General features: G+C 36.3%; 1 protein-coding gene across 4 annotated transcripts in view; it reads right to left on the bottom strand.

The window, feature by feature from the left end:
- LRRC63 (leucine rich repeat containing 63) overlaps window positions 1–16,772 on the bottom strand; it is a 61,487-nt gene that overhangs the window by 11,167 nt on the left and 33,548 nt on the right. For 3 of the 4 annotated variants that reach the window (XM_020993738.2, XM_020993736.2, XM_020993737.2), the window contains exons 8-9: window positions 9,728–9,811; window positions 5,969–6,208 (exon numbers count right to left, since the gene is read on the bottom strand). In XM_020993738.2, the coding sequence (XP_020849397.1) occupies window positions 5,969–6,208; window positions 9,728–9,811 (324 nt within the window). The remainder of the gene's footprint in view (window positions 1–5,968; window positions 6,209–9,727; window positions 9,812–16,772) is intronic. The other variant, XM_020993740.2, reaches the window with a different exon arrangement.

Here is a 16,772-nt window from a genome sequence, read left to right as displayed (position 1 = left end):
AATTTATGTGTTTTAGAGAAGGTTCTTGAAATTTCACCCTCCTACATTTGAAATTTGTGGTTCCTCTCTGCTGTTAATGTCTACTAGATGACTGGAGTCCTCGTTGTCCTAATATAGGTAATTTTATTCTTCACAAAATATGTAAGTATATGCCATAGATAATAGAATTTTCTGGTATGAAAGCCATGCACATTTACAGAAAATAATATTTCATACTTTCAAATTTTTCATTTGTTTTGTTTTTACATAATAATTCTCAAATATATCCCTCCTCTACCCAGAAAGCCACATCCTGTAACAAAGAATAAAAAAGAAAGAAGGGGAAAAAAGCCCTTCGGCAAAACTAACCAACATATCAAAGGAATTTAAAAATGTATATGATTTTGAACACACATAACTCCCCACCTCCGCAAGGTAAGTAGGGGGAATACATTCTCGTATTTCTTCTTCTGACACAGCTTGTTAAAAAGAGAGAGAAGTTGATTAGAGGAACAAATTAGATAACAACATAAAGAAGCAACTGAGAACAGCACCCTAGTGTTTGGTAAACCCAAAGATCTCACTACTGGGATGAGAACTCACTATTTTTAAAAAATGTCGGGAAAACTGGAAAGTAGATTAGCAAAAATTAGGCATAAATCAACATTCTACACAATAGATCAATATGAGCTCTAAATGAATATATTAGTTGGACATATAGGGTAAAATCATAAACAAATTAGGAATAAAGAAGAGGTTACCTATAGTATTTATGGTGAGGGGAAGAATTCATGACCAAAATAGAATGAAAGTATCACAGAGGGCAAAAGAAACAATTTTAATACCAATGTGGCTAACATTAGAAGATAAGCAGATAAATGGGGGAAAAAAATCTTTGCAGCAAATTCCTCTGGTAAAGGTCTCATTTATAAAACATATAAACTGATTGAAGATTATAAGAGTCAAATGATAAATAGTCAAAGGATATGAATAAGTAGTTTTCAAAATGAGAAATCCAAATTATCAATAGTCATTTGAAAAAGAAGCTCTAATTCACTAGTAATTAGAGAAATGCAAGTTAAGTCAACTTTGAGGTTCTACCTTATACCCATCAGATTGGCAAAGTTATTAAAGAAGTAAAAATTACAACGCTACAGGGGCTATGGGAAAATAGGTGCATTAATTACTATTGGTGGATCTATGAACTGGTCTGGACATTCTGGAAAGCAATTTGGAAGTAGGCCCCAAAAGCTGTTAAACTGTGCATACCTTTTGATTCAGCAATATTGCTACTAGGTCTGTGCTCCAGAGAGATCAAAGAAAGGGAGAAGTGACCTATATGCACAAAACTATTTATGGAATATCTGTTTGTGATACTGAGAATTGGTGACTGAGAAAGCACTCATCAATGGAGAAATGGCTGAACATGGTATAGTATACGAATATGATGCGATACTATCATGCTGTAAAAAGTGATGAAGGGGATAGTTTCAGAGAAACTTGATAAGGCTTGTATGAACTGATGCAAAGTGGAATAAACAGAACCAGGAAAACAATTCGTTCAACAACAACAATATCGTATAGAAGAGCAACTATGAAAGTCTTAGAAATTCTGGACAAAAAAATGACCAACTATAATTCCAGGGGACTGATGATGAAACAGGCTACCCATCAGGAGATGGATATTCGGAGTGCTGATTGAAACTTTTTTTTTTTCTCAACATGGTCAATACAGAAATTTCTTTGACTTGACTATACTTGTTTGCTACAGGGTGTGGTGGTGGTGTTTTTCTTGTTTTCTCAGTGTGTATACATAGGGAGAGAATGGGAGGAAGAAAAGGCAATTCAATTCAATAAAGATTGATTAAGTGCCCTCTATGTGCCAGGGTACTGTGCTAAGTGCTGAGGATACAAGTGAGAAAAAGAAAGACAGTATCTGACCTCAAGGAGCTTAGAATCTAATGAGGGGAGAGAGACAATGCACAAAAAGGAAGCTGGAAAGCAGGGGCAAGGGGAGATCTCTATTTAGAAAAAAATATCATTATACAGCATTCAGTTTTGTTATTTTGCTCTTCCCATATACATTGCTGTAGTCACTGTGTTTGTCATTGACCTGCCTAGCTCAATTTGTACCCGTGTAAGTGTTTCCATGTTTCTGTGCAGTCTTCATATTCACCACTTCTTACAATACAATAATATATTCATGTAAAACTTGCTTAACGGGGGCAGCTAGGTGGTGCAGTGGATAGAGCATCAGCCCTGGATTCAGGAGGACCTGAGTTCAAATCCGGCCTCAGACACATAACACTTACTAGCTGTGTGACCCTGGGCAAGTCACTTAACCCCACTGCCTAGCCAAAAAAAAAATTGTTTAACCATTCCCCAACTGGTGGATATCTACTTTGCTTCCTAGAGGCAGCTAGATGACACAGTAGATATAGTGCTGGGCCTGTAGTCAGGAAAACCTGTGTTCAAATCTGGCCTCCAACTTACCAGCTATGTGATCCTCGGTAAGTTACTTAACCTCTACTTCAGTTTCCTCAACTTTAAAATAGAGATAATAATAGTACCTACCTCCCAAGGTTGTTGTGAAGATAAAATGAGATAATATTTGTAAGCACTTAATAGATGCTTCCTTCCTTTCTTCCTTTTTTCCTTCCTTCCTTCCTCCCATTCCTACCATTTCTCTCTCTCTCGCTATCTTTCATTTTTCTTTCCTTCCTTCCTTCCTTCCTTCCTTCCTTCCTTCCTTCCTTCCTTCCTTCCTTCCTTCCTTCCTTCCTTCCTTCCTTCCTTCCTTCTTTCCTTCCTTCTTTTTCTTTGCTATTACAAAAAGCACTATCATAAATATTATGAAGTACATGGGACTTTTTCTTTCTCTCTCTGGTATTCTTAGTATGGATGCTAGCAGTGGGAACTCTAGAACTAAAGGGTATGAAAAACTTAGTCACTTCTTTGGTATAAATTGCTTTCCAAGATGGTTGGGATAATTCATAATTCCACCAACAGCATATAGTTTAATGTGTCTGTCTTACCTCAGTGCTTCCAGAATCTACTACTCCCATCCTTTGTCATCTTTGTCAATTTGCTGGGAGTGCTGTAAAACTTCGAGTAGTTTTGATTTGCATTTATCACCTTATTAATAATTTGGAACAACCTTTCATATGGTAGTTTAACAGTTTGTAATTCTTTTGGGAACTGTTTGCCCTCATCCTTTGACCACTTTTCCATTGCAGAATTGCTCTTGATCTTAAAATTGTGCATGTGTATGTGTACACACGTACATATATACACATACACATATATACATGTGTATGTAATATACCTATATGTATATACTGTATTGTGTATACACATGTGCATATATGAATACATATATATTAGATATCAGACCCTTAACACAGAGAGATATTTGCTGCAAAGACTTTAAAAAGAATTCTGAAAAGTTTCTTTTTGAGTTCCTCTGCAACTTCTGCTCAATAGGTCTACTTTGCCTAGCCCTGCCTAGGTCCAAGATCTGATCTAGAAGAGATGTGTTATCCTATATAGAATAGGTCAAAGCTAAGCAGTAAGTTTTAAGAGGCTAGAGGTTTAGAAGTAATATTAATTGGAGATTTTTCTCATTTTCACTCCCAAAGAAGAAAAGTTAAAGATTCTGGTATTTCACAGATTTATTGCACTGTGGGGAATCTACAAGTTGTATGTCAAGAGATTTCATGAGCATTCTTGTCTATGCAAGTCAATTTTAGGTGAAGTCTGGCTTATATTCCCTCACCTCAGGGCAATTCCAGGTCCAGTGACTGTTGGCAGTTACCTGTGCAATAGTAGATGAGTAGCCCAGAGACTTAACTGATAATTTAGAAGCCCTGGAATGGCGTACGGCCTCATTTGGTGGGTTAGGATGATGCGACACTCAAAAAAGTGACCCATCTTCTGAAAAGAATGCACCAAATGGCCTAGTCAACGTTTTTTTTTGGGGGGGTGGAGGGAAGGAGGGTTACTATTTCTGCTAGAAAAAAAGGGACATGTTATTTAAGCACCCTGTACAGGTAGTAAACTAACATGCCTTCTTATTCCAGCAGGGTTTAGGCAAATAGCTAAATCTTACTTTCTTCATCTATTAAATGAATATGACAATGATTACTGAATGGTGGGAAGACAACTTTGATTTCAAAAGTTATTCCAAACCCTCCCATTTGTGCCAACAAGGATTAAAACTATCTTGGAGGCCTTGCCCTTAAAAATAGGCTAAGTCTACTAATAATTATATTCTGGGTGTAAGCAGACATTGTTCCCGTTAGAAACCCTTAGAGTTTATATACAAGCTTCTCTCTAGATTGGGTGATGCCTAGCCTAGTAAGAACAACAGTCCTGGTTCCCTGTAGTTATATTCACTTTTGCTTTTAGCTACTGCTATTCAATGCAACACAGAAATGTCCCTGGCATGCCGGACATGTATATAATTTATGCTGTACTGCTGTAGTTCACACTCTTGTTCATCTCTCATAGAAGGGCAATGAGTCCCAAAGAGAGTTTGCCTTACCTTAAACTTTTTCAACCATCTGAATCACAGTAACATTCTATACTGTGGTCGTATATAAGCATACTAGCAAAAAAATCACAGGATCATAGATTTACAGCTGGAAAAAAACCTCTCAAAGGACTTTAAAAAAATAAACCAGGTCCCTCGTTTTAAAGATGCTTAATCACGTTTTGCCTTTAGTTTCTAACTGGTTATTCCCTAAAATTCCTGAGCCTCATCTGCCAATTACTAACAGATGTTCGTTCCTGTTTCCTTGTGTATGATGATGCATTCTGTTCATTTTAATTACCAGGGACCCTCAAAGTCTTTTTTCCTCTGACCATTTGCAAAAATTCTGGTGCTATGGTCTTTGCATTGCCTTTTCTCCCTTGGGAGTCTGGCCTTGAAGCCTCTCTGGTCACTGCTTATTTTATCACTCCTTCATGATCTTCCTGGCTTAATTGATCTTCTTTCCTCCTTTTTCTTACTATCCTTTTTTCTCTTCCTCTACTTAAATTTTTTAGGGTTATTATGTTAACTAGGAAGGAAACTTGGATCAGATAAATGTGAGGCAGTTGGATTCATTACTAGATCACACTGGGATCAGTTTACGTCCATGCCTATCTCATAAGGTTGATAAAGACCAATCAATTAAAAAGAGTTGTCTATCATTTAACATATAAAAATGCTTAAGAATTAAGTATTTAGGAATTTAGTTGTCTAACTGATTAGAGAAAAATTAGCTTCCATCAGAAAACTATGGACGAAAAGCCCTTAATGGGCTTACCAAACTATGGTAGTGAGTTTGTGAATTCCCGTGAAAGAGCAGTGGTAGCTTTCTGCATGCATGCTTACTCTATTATTGAACTCTTCTGCTCAAAGAAGAACACGTTTCTTTGCACAGTATCCCAGACGCAGAAAAATGGCTCCTATGGACCCACTCCAATACTTTCTTCCATGTCTTCAGAGACCCAATAGAAAGTTTTAACTGGTAATTGTGCAATGTCTGCCAGCTACAGTTAAGTGATTTCCAGCTTACATAGAGAATAAGCCCCAGTTCATGAAATAATGGAGGAATGGAGCTAAGGGAAGGTTTTCTCCCTTTTGCAGGTACAGAAACCACTTGGTTGATTCTTTGGTATCAGAAGAAAACTCAGAGGAATATTTCTAGTTAACCTTATATCAAAAGCACTTATATCAAATGCAGTCATCTAGGTCTAATAAGATGACCTAATAGAAACCACTTGGCGAAATCCAACACTTTGATTTTATAGATGAGGAAACATGAGCACCCAGAGGTTAAGTAATTTGCTCAAGGTCACATTAGTAACTTAATGGGAGAGTTAGATTCAAATACAGATCATTTAATTTCAAATGTAGTGTTCTTTCCATTATACCAAATATTTTACTTGAGGACACAATAGAAGAATAATTGTCATCAATAAAAAGTTTCCATAGTTTGCTTACATGATTAGTTGTTGCTTAATTTCAGACGGGAGCACCTCATAAAATTTCCATAGTTGATTTTGGACAAAAGACACGAGAGCCAGATCTTTGAGGCTTTGAGCATCATTTTTTGAATTCTCATTCCAAAACAAAGGGTGTATGAAGTTATTTTCTATAATAAAGATATCTGGGGAAATTTTCAAAATTCCAGGTGGCAAAGATGTTAGTTCATTCCCCTCAAGATTCAAATTGTTAAGGTTGCTGCAGAAAAAGACCATGATTAAAAGTCATTTGTACAATTAATACTGCTAATGCTAAACACCGATTATAATCTGACTCTAGAACCATGGTTACTAATAATTCCCACTTTATGTGATGACCACTAAATATAACAAATAATAAACACAGGTGTTTCCTTGGAATTCTATAAGAACTATGGAATTTTTATGTGAAAATGCAATCAGAATTAGTCTCAGAACTATATTTTCACTTGCCAATCAGATTATTAACCCATGGGAAAATTTGAGTGAGAGTTCAGGTGAAATATGTACATTAATACATGGTGGGCCTTTCTTTGTATACCTCTAATTTCTAAAGAGCAAATACATGGAGTCCAGCACTATAGGAGTAAACCATCAAGAAATCAGGTAAAACATTCACACCCATGGGTTGGAAGTAGCTCTGGGTTTTTCAGAAGTCTTGTAAACTAGAAACCTAACTCTGGGAGGTCTTATCAGACAGGAAAGGCTTAAAATTCAGGCCTAACTGAACTGCATAGCTAAGAGTTAACACCCTTACAGGTTCTTTCCCTCCAAGTTGCACCTGAAGTTTTGAGTCCCTAGTGGGGAAGGTGCTCCTACTCTCAGGATTCCATGAGTAGGTAACCTGTGCATGGCTATCCTCCTAACACTAGATTATGAATCCCCACCAGTTTACATTCCCTTAACAATCAGCTAAGAGACTGAATTCTTTAACAAAGGCATTTAGTAAAATGGTATGGCAAAAACAGTAGTTACATACCACCAGGTGCACACTTTTCCACAAATAAATAGTCTTTGAAGACAAGAGAGGGTATGAATTTAAAGTGCAATGTTAGTGAGGCACATGTATATGGAATACACATAGCCAAGACAAGTCACAACTCCAAAACTGCAGGGCCTCAATGTCCCTTATTTATCCAGAGGATCCTGAAGTTCGCTGCGAGACATGATGTCAATAGTGTATGAGTTTCTCCACTGCTCAGCTAGGCTGGCTCCTTACAGGACACAGCATCTCAGCTGGATGGGTGGCTCAGCTGGACTTGCCTCCTGTAGAATATGGTGTCAAAACTGCTTGGGTCAGTTCACTGCTGAGCTGGCTCCTCAGTGGGCACAGGTGCTACGGCTGGGCAGGGCCGAATGACTGGTCACTGAACTCGGCAGCTTCTGGGCTGGGACAGAAAGGTCTCTCAGCTGCTGGACTGGGCCAGCCAGGCCATTCTGATGCCTGGCAATGGCCTGGATGGTGTCAGGGAGGCTGGTCTGCTACTGAGCCCTTGTACTGGGGGTGCAGCAGCCAGGCTAGGCTGGACAGGTCCCTTGGCCTATGGGCTTTTTTCAGGGGAAAGCACTTCTGTGAATGGGTTGACTTATGGATCACTACCTTGGTTAGTACTTCTGTGATTTTTTCAGCTGGAGTTACAATGTTTTTTTCATCTAGGGCAACGGCCTAATTTAGCCCAGGATTGGCAGAAGCCTCTCCTCCTTGACACTCTCAGTGTCTTAGCTCTAAGGTTGGTCACCTCCAGGTAGGAAGTGATAGAGGTCTAAACTCTTCTGTTCAGTTGTCCTTCCTGGTTCAAGAGATTCTTTCCCTAATAAGACACTATGTCTTGCCTTAGAGTGGTTAAGTCCCAATTTAATCACTTACAGTTTCCATATTCTTTGGGATATTATTCAGAAGAATGGTTAAGTGTAAAGGTGAGAATATCATCTGTGTTCTAGAAGCAAGTTCTGGCTGACTTTTTCATAAGCAATTGAGTTATTCAATATTCTATGGGTCCATATCCACTCAAAACCATAGCTCCCCCCTATATGTTTACCTTTTTATAGTGAATATTGTATCCTCAGCCAGAGGACATAATTCAAAGCAAAGACATTTAACAAGATAGCATAGTAAGAAGAATAGTAACAGAACATCTTTTCCCCAAACTTTGGGAACTCTTTCCCACAAATACCTACACCATAAGTGAGAAGAGTGGGCACAGATAAGGAGCAACCCACAAGGGGGCATACATGTTAGGAACATGTGTGGTCAAAGCACATGTGTGAAGGGGCAACTCACATGCCCAATCCTGCAGCTCTTCTGATGTCTAACAGTGAAATCACTGCTCTCTCTGGGCCTGGGCATCATCACCTGTCTTGCGGGGTCCTCCATTATCTACTAGAAATATCTTTCTCCTGCTTTTCTGGAGTTTTCTGGGCAATGCTTTTATCTCACTAGCTTCTGGGCTTTATCTCTTCAGGATTACCTCTTAGCCCTCACCTTTGGTACACTATGTGGTAGTGACTAAAAGCCCTTTCCTATTAAGTACAGTTTGACAACTGTTTAGTCACAGCAAGACTATCTACTTTAAGAAACCAGGCAAAGTGACCTCACATGAAGATTAATCATAGTCTCTTGTCACAAACAATTATCTGACCTAGGGTACTCTCAATATCTTCTCTGGCTTTGTATGAACATAAATTTGAGCCAGAACCATAAGTGGAGGAAAGGTCATTGTTCTTTATCCATCTAGCCTATATTCTTTGCTTTTTTTCAAATATATTTGTCAGTAGCAAAACCCTACAGTTTTGATATTACATTTTAGTCAGTAAAACATGTCTCTCTAAAATTAAATTATTTTAAATTAATAATTATTGTTAATATGTTAATATTTAATATATCTTAATAATTAATAAATTAAAACTAATGGCTCTCTAAAAATAAAATTAATTGAAACATTAAGGGTCAAGCTCTGAAGTTCAGTCAAATTAAGATATCCCTGGCCTCATCAGCATAACAGTCCTTTCTTAATATGCTTGTTTATACTGTAGTAATTGCTTATGTAATCCTTTCCCCTTTCTTGAAAGGGAAATCAACATTACTAATTTTCTTTTAAAAAAAAACCTCACTTATCTCAATTCTCTTGTGTACAAAAGCACTTTTTTTCTAACTAGAGTTGGAAACGGACAGAAAAGCATCTGGGACAATTATGCATCGAAAAAATGCAAAAGTCAAATCGGACTAGCCTAATTTAGCTTTATGCATTAGACAGCAAGCAGCTTTTAAAAAAAAAGGCACATTAAGATCAACTAAGTCCCTTTTATATATTCTAGCATTTTCACTTACAGGCTGTTATCTTAGGTTCCTCTATCTCAAGGGTAAGTGTCCTTTGAAATAACTTCCTGTTATTAGTATTTAAATATTAATAAAGGTAACTCAATATTCTTAAGCAGTCATTAAGATTCTTTTTCAAACAGTTTTGGAAATTTTTGTTTTCTTTTTATCCTAGCACTTAGCATAGTGCCTGGCACATAGTAGGTACTTTATAAATGTTTACTGTTTGATAACCACAGAGAAATCACAATTTACATTTTTCCTGAATTAATACTTCATCGATTCGATCTTTACTTGCTATTAAATTACTACTTAAAATATAGTGTATAAATTAAATTCTCCCCAAAAGAACAATTCTATTTTGTGGCTAAACATATGTTTAAAATATGTAAACTTTATTTATATTTACTGCTTTTTAAATACCTGAGATTCTTGATTTCATTTGGAATAGAAGTAATTTCATTGTAGGAGACATCCAGGCACTCAAGTTTAGACAACGCAAATAATCTTAAAAAGAGAGAAAACCAGCATGCTATAAAAATAATTATGTGGTGGTCACTTATTCAGAATTAAAAGAATGTTAGGAATTTCACTGAATGTAGAGAAGTTATAGAAATTGTTTTTTTCTAAAGAGTGGCAACAATGTATAATAGCTAGACAGCTGGCCTCAAAGTCAGGAAGATCTGGATTCAAGTTCTGCCTGTGACACATACTGCCTGTGTGACCCTGAGCAAGTCATTTAACCTCAGTGGGCCTGGCAACTCTAAGACTTGAGGTTATAAGGAAGGGGCTGATCTGCATTTGTAGAGTAAGGTCTTTACTGGAAGCTCCCTATACTAATTAAGTCACAAGTCTGGTTAAAAAAAAAAAAGGTAGTTTTGGATGCAATTTCAAATACATTGTCTTATTTGGGCCTCACAAGAATTCTTTGAAGGGGCAGCTAGGTGGTGCAGTGGATAGAGCTCCTATCTTGGAATTAGGAGGACCTGAATTCAAATCTGGCCTCAGACACTTGACACTTACAATCTGTGTGACCCTGGGCAAGTCACTTAACCCCAACTGCCTCACCAAAAAAAGAAGAAAAAAAGGAGTTTTTTGAGGTAGGCAAGATAAATATCATTATGTCTGTTTTTATAGATGATGAAACTGAGGCTTAAAAAATTGAAGTGACTTCCTCAAGCTTGCATAGCTATAAGCTGCCAGAAAATTTTGTTGTTGTTTTTGTTTCTATATCATAGTCACTTTCAGTTATACTTCCCCCAACTCCAACAAAATCCCTATCTTTCCTTTAAAACAAATAAACAAAAACAGTCAATAAACTAGCACAGTGATGGTAAGTGAGAGTGTGTCTACACTCTCTACATCAGAGGTGTCAGACACATGGCCTAAGGGCTGCAGTGGCCCACTGGATGAGATCAAAATGTAACTGGGAAACATTTAACAAAATAAATAAAAATACAATAAAACTGAAACAATATTACATTTTGACCTAAGTCAATATGCAGCCCACAGGGATCCTTCTGTGAAGATTAGTGACCCCTGTTTCTATTTCACTTTGACATCACTGTTCTACACCACAGTAATCCACTTTTATTTTGGAAGAAAGGATGTGTGTTTCATCACCTGGTCTCTGGGATCAGGATTGGCTAATACATCTACTCAGATCTTGGCTTCCTTTTACACTGCATCTTTTAAATATATACATCTTTTAATATATATATATATATATATATATATATATATAATATATTATAAATAATTATAATATAATATATATTCTACATATATTTATTCTAAATTTAGTCACCTTCAACAAAACAACAACAACAAAAAGAAACTCTCTGGGTTTCAATAAACTGAATCGATAAATTGAGAAGATATTGTGAGGAGAAAGATTTCCTCCTCCCTGCTCTGAGGTTGTCAACCCTCAGGATCACTTATTTAAATGCTTACTAAATGGAATTTTTGGACAGAAAGGTACATCAACAGGGTGATGTGAGCAGCACAAAGCATACAAGAAGGGTCATTATTTCATATATCCCCTTAAGGAGACAAATCTTTTTAAACAGATGCTATAGGTAAATTAAGTGAGGCTACAAATCAGACTACTCAGAGGATTCACCCTAATTTGAGAGGGGACATTTACATGTCACCAAGGTAACCAAGAAAACTCAGCAAACATAAACACCATGAAACAAATAAACAACAAAAAAAACCTAAAGCAATACAATAATGATCATCAATATTCAATGATGTCAAATCTCCTTCTAACCTGGTAACCCACTCCCATTTAATCAGCACATTTCATTTTGAGTCCCAGATGTCCCAGGTATTTGTCTGGTCCCTGGAAACATCTTTCCTTGGACATTCTTGAATAGGTCTCATTCTCTGGGCAGCTCCAAAGGGGCTCCTCCTAGTAGATCTGCATCTCTGATTCCAAATCACTTGTAGAGATTCCTAGGTAATTCTGCTAAAATCTGTTAGTACACCCTCTAACTTTGGTTTTCTAATAATTAGTTCATGTGGTGAAAACCAGCTCAGGTCTTATGGTTCTAATCCTATTAACCACAGAGCTATAAAAACGTCAAATCAGGAACCTATAATTTACCTGAAACTTCAGAGAATTTCAGTTTTTACATACCACTTGCTGTTTCTATCTTCACCGAAACCCTGTACCTGATATGTACACTGCCATCAGGCTGAAGGAAGAATCTTAAAAAAAAAATCCATGAGGGCCTAGCTTGGAAAATGAGCCCTTCTGTCTCTTAAAATGATTAGAGACTTCACAGTAGGAAAATAATCTCACTTTCTTTGCAATTATAAATGCAATTTTATATGTAAAACCCTTAATCCAATTTTGAGAACTTGTTACTAAAATACACGCAAGGCCTATATATCCCATTAAACATATTTGGAAACCAATTATATACATATATACACACACATACATATACACACTACACACACACATATGTGCATGTGTGTGTGTGTGTGTGTGTGTATTCTAGTTTTTAGGGAAAACTGTCTGACCCTGTTGCTTTCTCAACATTTATTACTCCATTTAATTAGAAAACTTTTACATCTTCATCTTATTCCCTTCTTTTGAGAATATTATCCCCAAGTGATCCTAAAAGAATTAGATCAGACATTCCCAAAATTATTTGGCCTACCACTCCCTTTTCAAAAAAAAATTACTCAGTGCTCCCCTGGAAAGCTACTTTCTTTAACTAATGTTTTTTTTTTTAATTTGCATTATTTCAAAAAATATATAATTTTTTTAAAATGACATATCTTAAATTTAATTATTATAAATTTGTGGATTTTTTCCTGCATTGAAATTTTTATGATTCAATATTACATCATGTAACTATATAGTATCATATTATAAAGAAGTCATTACATGCACACATTCCTGCCAATGCATGCTGGACTTTCCGACAACGTGCAACATGCTTGCTTGCCAATACTTACTTGTTAAGACCTGTTGGTGGACTTGACCACTGATTGGTTATAACTTGCATTTTGTGTGGTTTTTTTTGGAAAATAGCATACTCACTATGACTTTAACTCTGTTACACAACAAATGAAACATGTACAAATATTTTTTCAAAATTTTCTTCTCTTCTTTCCTTATGCTTTCTCGGCCTCCTTATTTTTATTCGATGACCCCCAGTTGCACCTGAGGCAACTACCACCCCCCTGAGTTGTTCCAGTGCCCCACAGGGGGTGATATCACCCACTTTGGGAACCTATGAATTAGATACTTCAAGGACCTAATATTATACATGAATATATAACCATTAGCAAGGTGATAGAAAGCCCAAGAACTCATCGACTTAATTGCTTACGCTATGGAATTGACCACAACTTCAAATTAAAATAGTAAGATCTTCCATACTTGCATTTTGTTATAGTAACTCAGAGTTGTTTTAGTATTAATCTATTAATTAATAAATTTGGTATTGCAATGACAAACTTCCACTGTTCACCTACCCTGATCATAGAAATTTGCTGTGAAAGAAAAAGGAGGGACATGGTTATGATGATATCAAGACTGTCCCTCAAGGCCAATAGTCTATAACAGGGGAAAATTCCCTTAGCTCTGTTTGATTCTAGGCAAGAGTCACAGTTAACAGCCCATCACATAGCAAAGTTCCACATTATATAGAGGGTATCATAGCCATGCTCACAGTAAACAAGTGAGAAAATGTTCTGTTAAAAAAAATAGCACAATGGGGAAACTGAGTTAAGAGGATCCTACCTTTTCCTATGCAAGGTCATCCCCTCAACTTTCCCAGACATAAACATCCACCTGTAGTAGTTCTCAGACTGCACCCCCTTTGGGCAGCACATAACATTTCCCTCGAATGGTGGGCTACTAGCTCAATGACACTTCACCCAAGCATACCCAAAATCAAAACTTAGAACAATATTATATTACAGTCCCACCAGATTTTACCCCAAATAGCAAAATTTCATTAATCATAGCTGAGGGCTAGGTTATTATTATTTTTTCTCATATTTCAACAACAGTTAATAATGAGCAAATATAAGAGCATTTCATTTATCCTTCATTTACAAATTAAGAATAATCACATTTGGAGTTTCACACATACAGTGTATACATAATAGTTGGTTCAAATCCCCTAGGAAGAATCTTCCTACTGTAAGTCCCCAGAGTCTAGGGGTGCTGAACCTGTGTCCTCGAGGCCACATGTAGCTTTCTAAGTCCTCAAGCGCGGCCCTTTGACTGTACCCAAACTTCACAGTTAAATTTAGATTCTGTGAAAAGGCTGCACTGGAGGACTTAGAAGGCTACATGTGGCTTTGAGGCCGAAGGTTCCCCGCCTCTATCCCAGACTAACAGATATCTGTATTATTTATTTACTCCGAAGGCAAAAACAAATCTTTGAATCTAAAGTCTATTGTTACTAAGTTGGTTCAAAATGTAACTTTAAAACATACTATTTATACATACATACTATAAAACATACTACAAACATACTATTTATACATACAATTTCATAATTTTCCTAAGTGATAGCCCAATAATCTTAGGTGAAACTCATTCTTCACTTTAAGTTAACTTTTAAGTTTCTAGTTTCTCAGATTTCAGTACTTTAGAATATTACAATACAAGATCAGGAGGGCTAATATCTTATGACCCTTTTCAAACAGAAAGTCCCAAGAAACTTCACAGACAAGGATAACTTAAAGAGGACTTTGCCACTTTTCCTCCCAACAGTAAGTTATTATTACTATCCATTTCAAAGCAAAATATATCCCATAAAATATTTAACATTTTCCAAACATTTTGACCATATTCCTTTAATAGCTCAATTCATAATCTAACAATCCAGATTAAAGAGAAGTTACTTTTCCAACAGCATTTCTGATACTATGGCTTTACAAATTTTATAATATAAAAAAAAACACTTAGAAACATTAATAACATACAAGATATTATGTATTTAAAACATGAAACAAAATTTATTACCAGTCAGATGACATCAATTTAGTTGAATACATTTCCAAATTATCTTACATAGAAAATCACTTCATTCATTTTCTCAATCTTGGCATTCTGTACTGATTACGTTCGAGACCAATAAAGAGTAATTTTGATCCTATTATGCCTTTAACAAAACTTACTTTCGCAGTTTCTAAACATATTGCCCAGGCAGCAAGATGGCTCAGAAGATAAGAGTGCTGGGCCCAAAGTCATGAAGACCTAAGTTCAATCTGGCCTCAAACATGTAACTACCTGTGTGACCAGGGCAAGGGACTTCACCCTGTTTACCTCAATTTCCTCATCTGTAAAATGAGTCAAAGGAAATGGTAAGCCATTCTAGTATATTTGACAAGAAAACTCCAAATGGGGTCATGAAAGTCAGACATGACAGAAACGACTGAACAACAACACACATATTGCTTCAATACCAAATATTAAGGGTCTTTCCATTAATACTTGATATTATAGAGGAACAAACATCACAATTATCCTAACAGGAGAACATAGCTCATTTAAGATGAGACTAGAATACATTCAATCACATCTGGATCTATATGTATAAGCAGTATCACACAGAATCTCAATTTTCCCAGGGCCATTTACTGTCAGAACTTCATATCATAGGACCCACTACTTTCAATTAGTCTACTATCCAAGATTTAAAGTGGCAGTCTCACATTCTCATTCCCCTCTTTTAAGGTTCATGAGGATTTTATATTCCTCATACTTTTCAGTTGTTCCTTGATTTATACAAGCTTCTCTCTTTTCATAGTCAAGAAAAGTTAATAATAGGCAGTTTAAAAATTTAACTGCAAACCTATTTTGTTCTTTTCTCTAATCAGTGAAATCACTTTTCCCTCTTGCAATAAAACAATAAATCTGACACTCTCCAGGGAAAGAGTGATAAAGGGTTTAATTGTGTTTCCATACAAGTTTCACAAAGTTTTATTCTTATTTTTCCTTAAAACAAATTTTACAGAGTGGTACCCTAGAACTCATTAAGATACGTTAGCACTTATAAAAACATTCAAACCACAACTTAGAAATTCACAGTAAAGAACTTATATTTCAGTCACAAATTTAGTCTCTAATTAGTTTATGATACCGTAAATTCCTTCAGGTGGGGAAAAGATTACCTTCCCTCTTATATGCCTTACATAAGACCTCCAACTCTGTCCTTAGTCAGTCCCCTGAATGGGAAGCTTCCCCTATTCCTAGGCCAATAAGAACTTTCCCAAAGGGGGTGGGGAGAGGGTATCTGTTAGCTTACAAGAGTCAGTACCTGTGTTCCTTCATCAGGGAGCACTCCCCAAAAAGAAAACCCATTCTCTCAGGACTTTGACAGGAAGGATTTTACCCATGGATTGGCTTACCTAGAAGATATTTTTAACCATACAAATGAAATATCTTTCAATTCAAGGTACTGAAGTCACTGTTATGGATGCTAATGAAAAATGACAATATTTCTGGATAAGAAGCTGATATAGAAGAAGAAAGTAGAAGCTGATATCCTTGTAAATTTTCAAATTCTGGGGTAAGAACTTTACCAAGATGGAGTTGAGATATAAAATCCTATCAATTTCTTTGAAAAGATAAATCTCTGAATACCTAAAAACACTTCAGAATGCTTGTCAAAGTTACTTCTATCTTTTTGGCACTAATGTGGAACCTTACATTCACAATCCTTTTGTTTTCTAATGTAAACTTTATCAAAAACATTGACCTAGCCAAAGCTGAATAAACGCTTTAAGACTTGTTTTTGTGTTACTATCTCTGTAGAAACAGAGGGAAGCTGCATACACCTCAAAGCCATTTTGTATTTTTCCTTATACTTAGTGGCATACTAATGACGAGCTTTTCTTTGCACAACTGGCCTGTCCTAGGCCAAAAGTTTATCATAGGAAGTCTTTACTTGGCAGAATCTACCAGAATTTATACTCTGATGGCATACTTTTC

Source organism: Phascolarctos cinereus, unplaced genomic scaffold (assembly GCF_003287225.1).
Source record: "Phascolarctos cinereus isolate Bilbo 61053 unplaced genomic scaffold, phaCin_HiC Scaffold_726;HRSCAF=1367, whole genome shotgun sequence".
Lineage (NCBI taxonomy): Eukaryota > Metazoa > Chordata > Mammalia > Diprotodontia > Phascolarctidae > Phascolarctos > Phascolarctos cinereus.
This window is presented reverse-complemented; position numbering and strand designations above follow the sequence as displayed.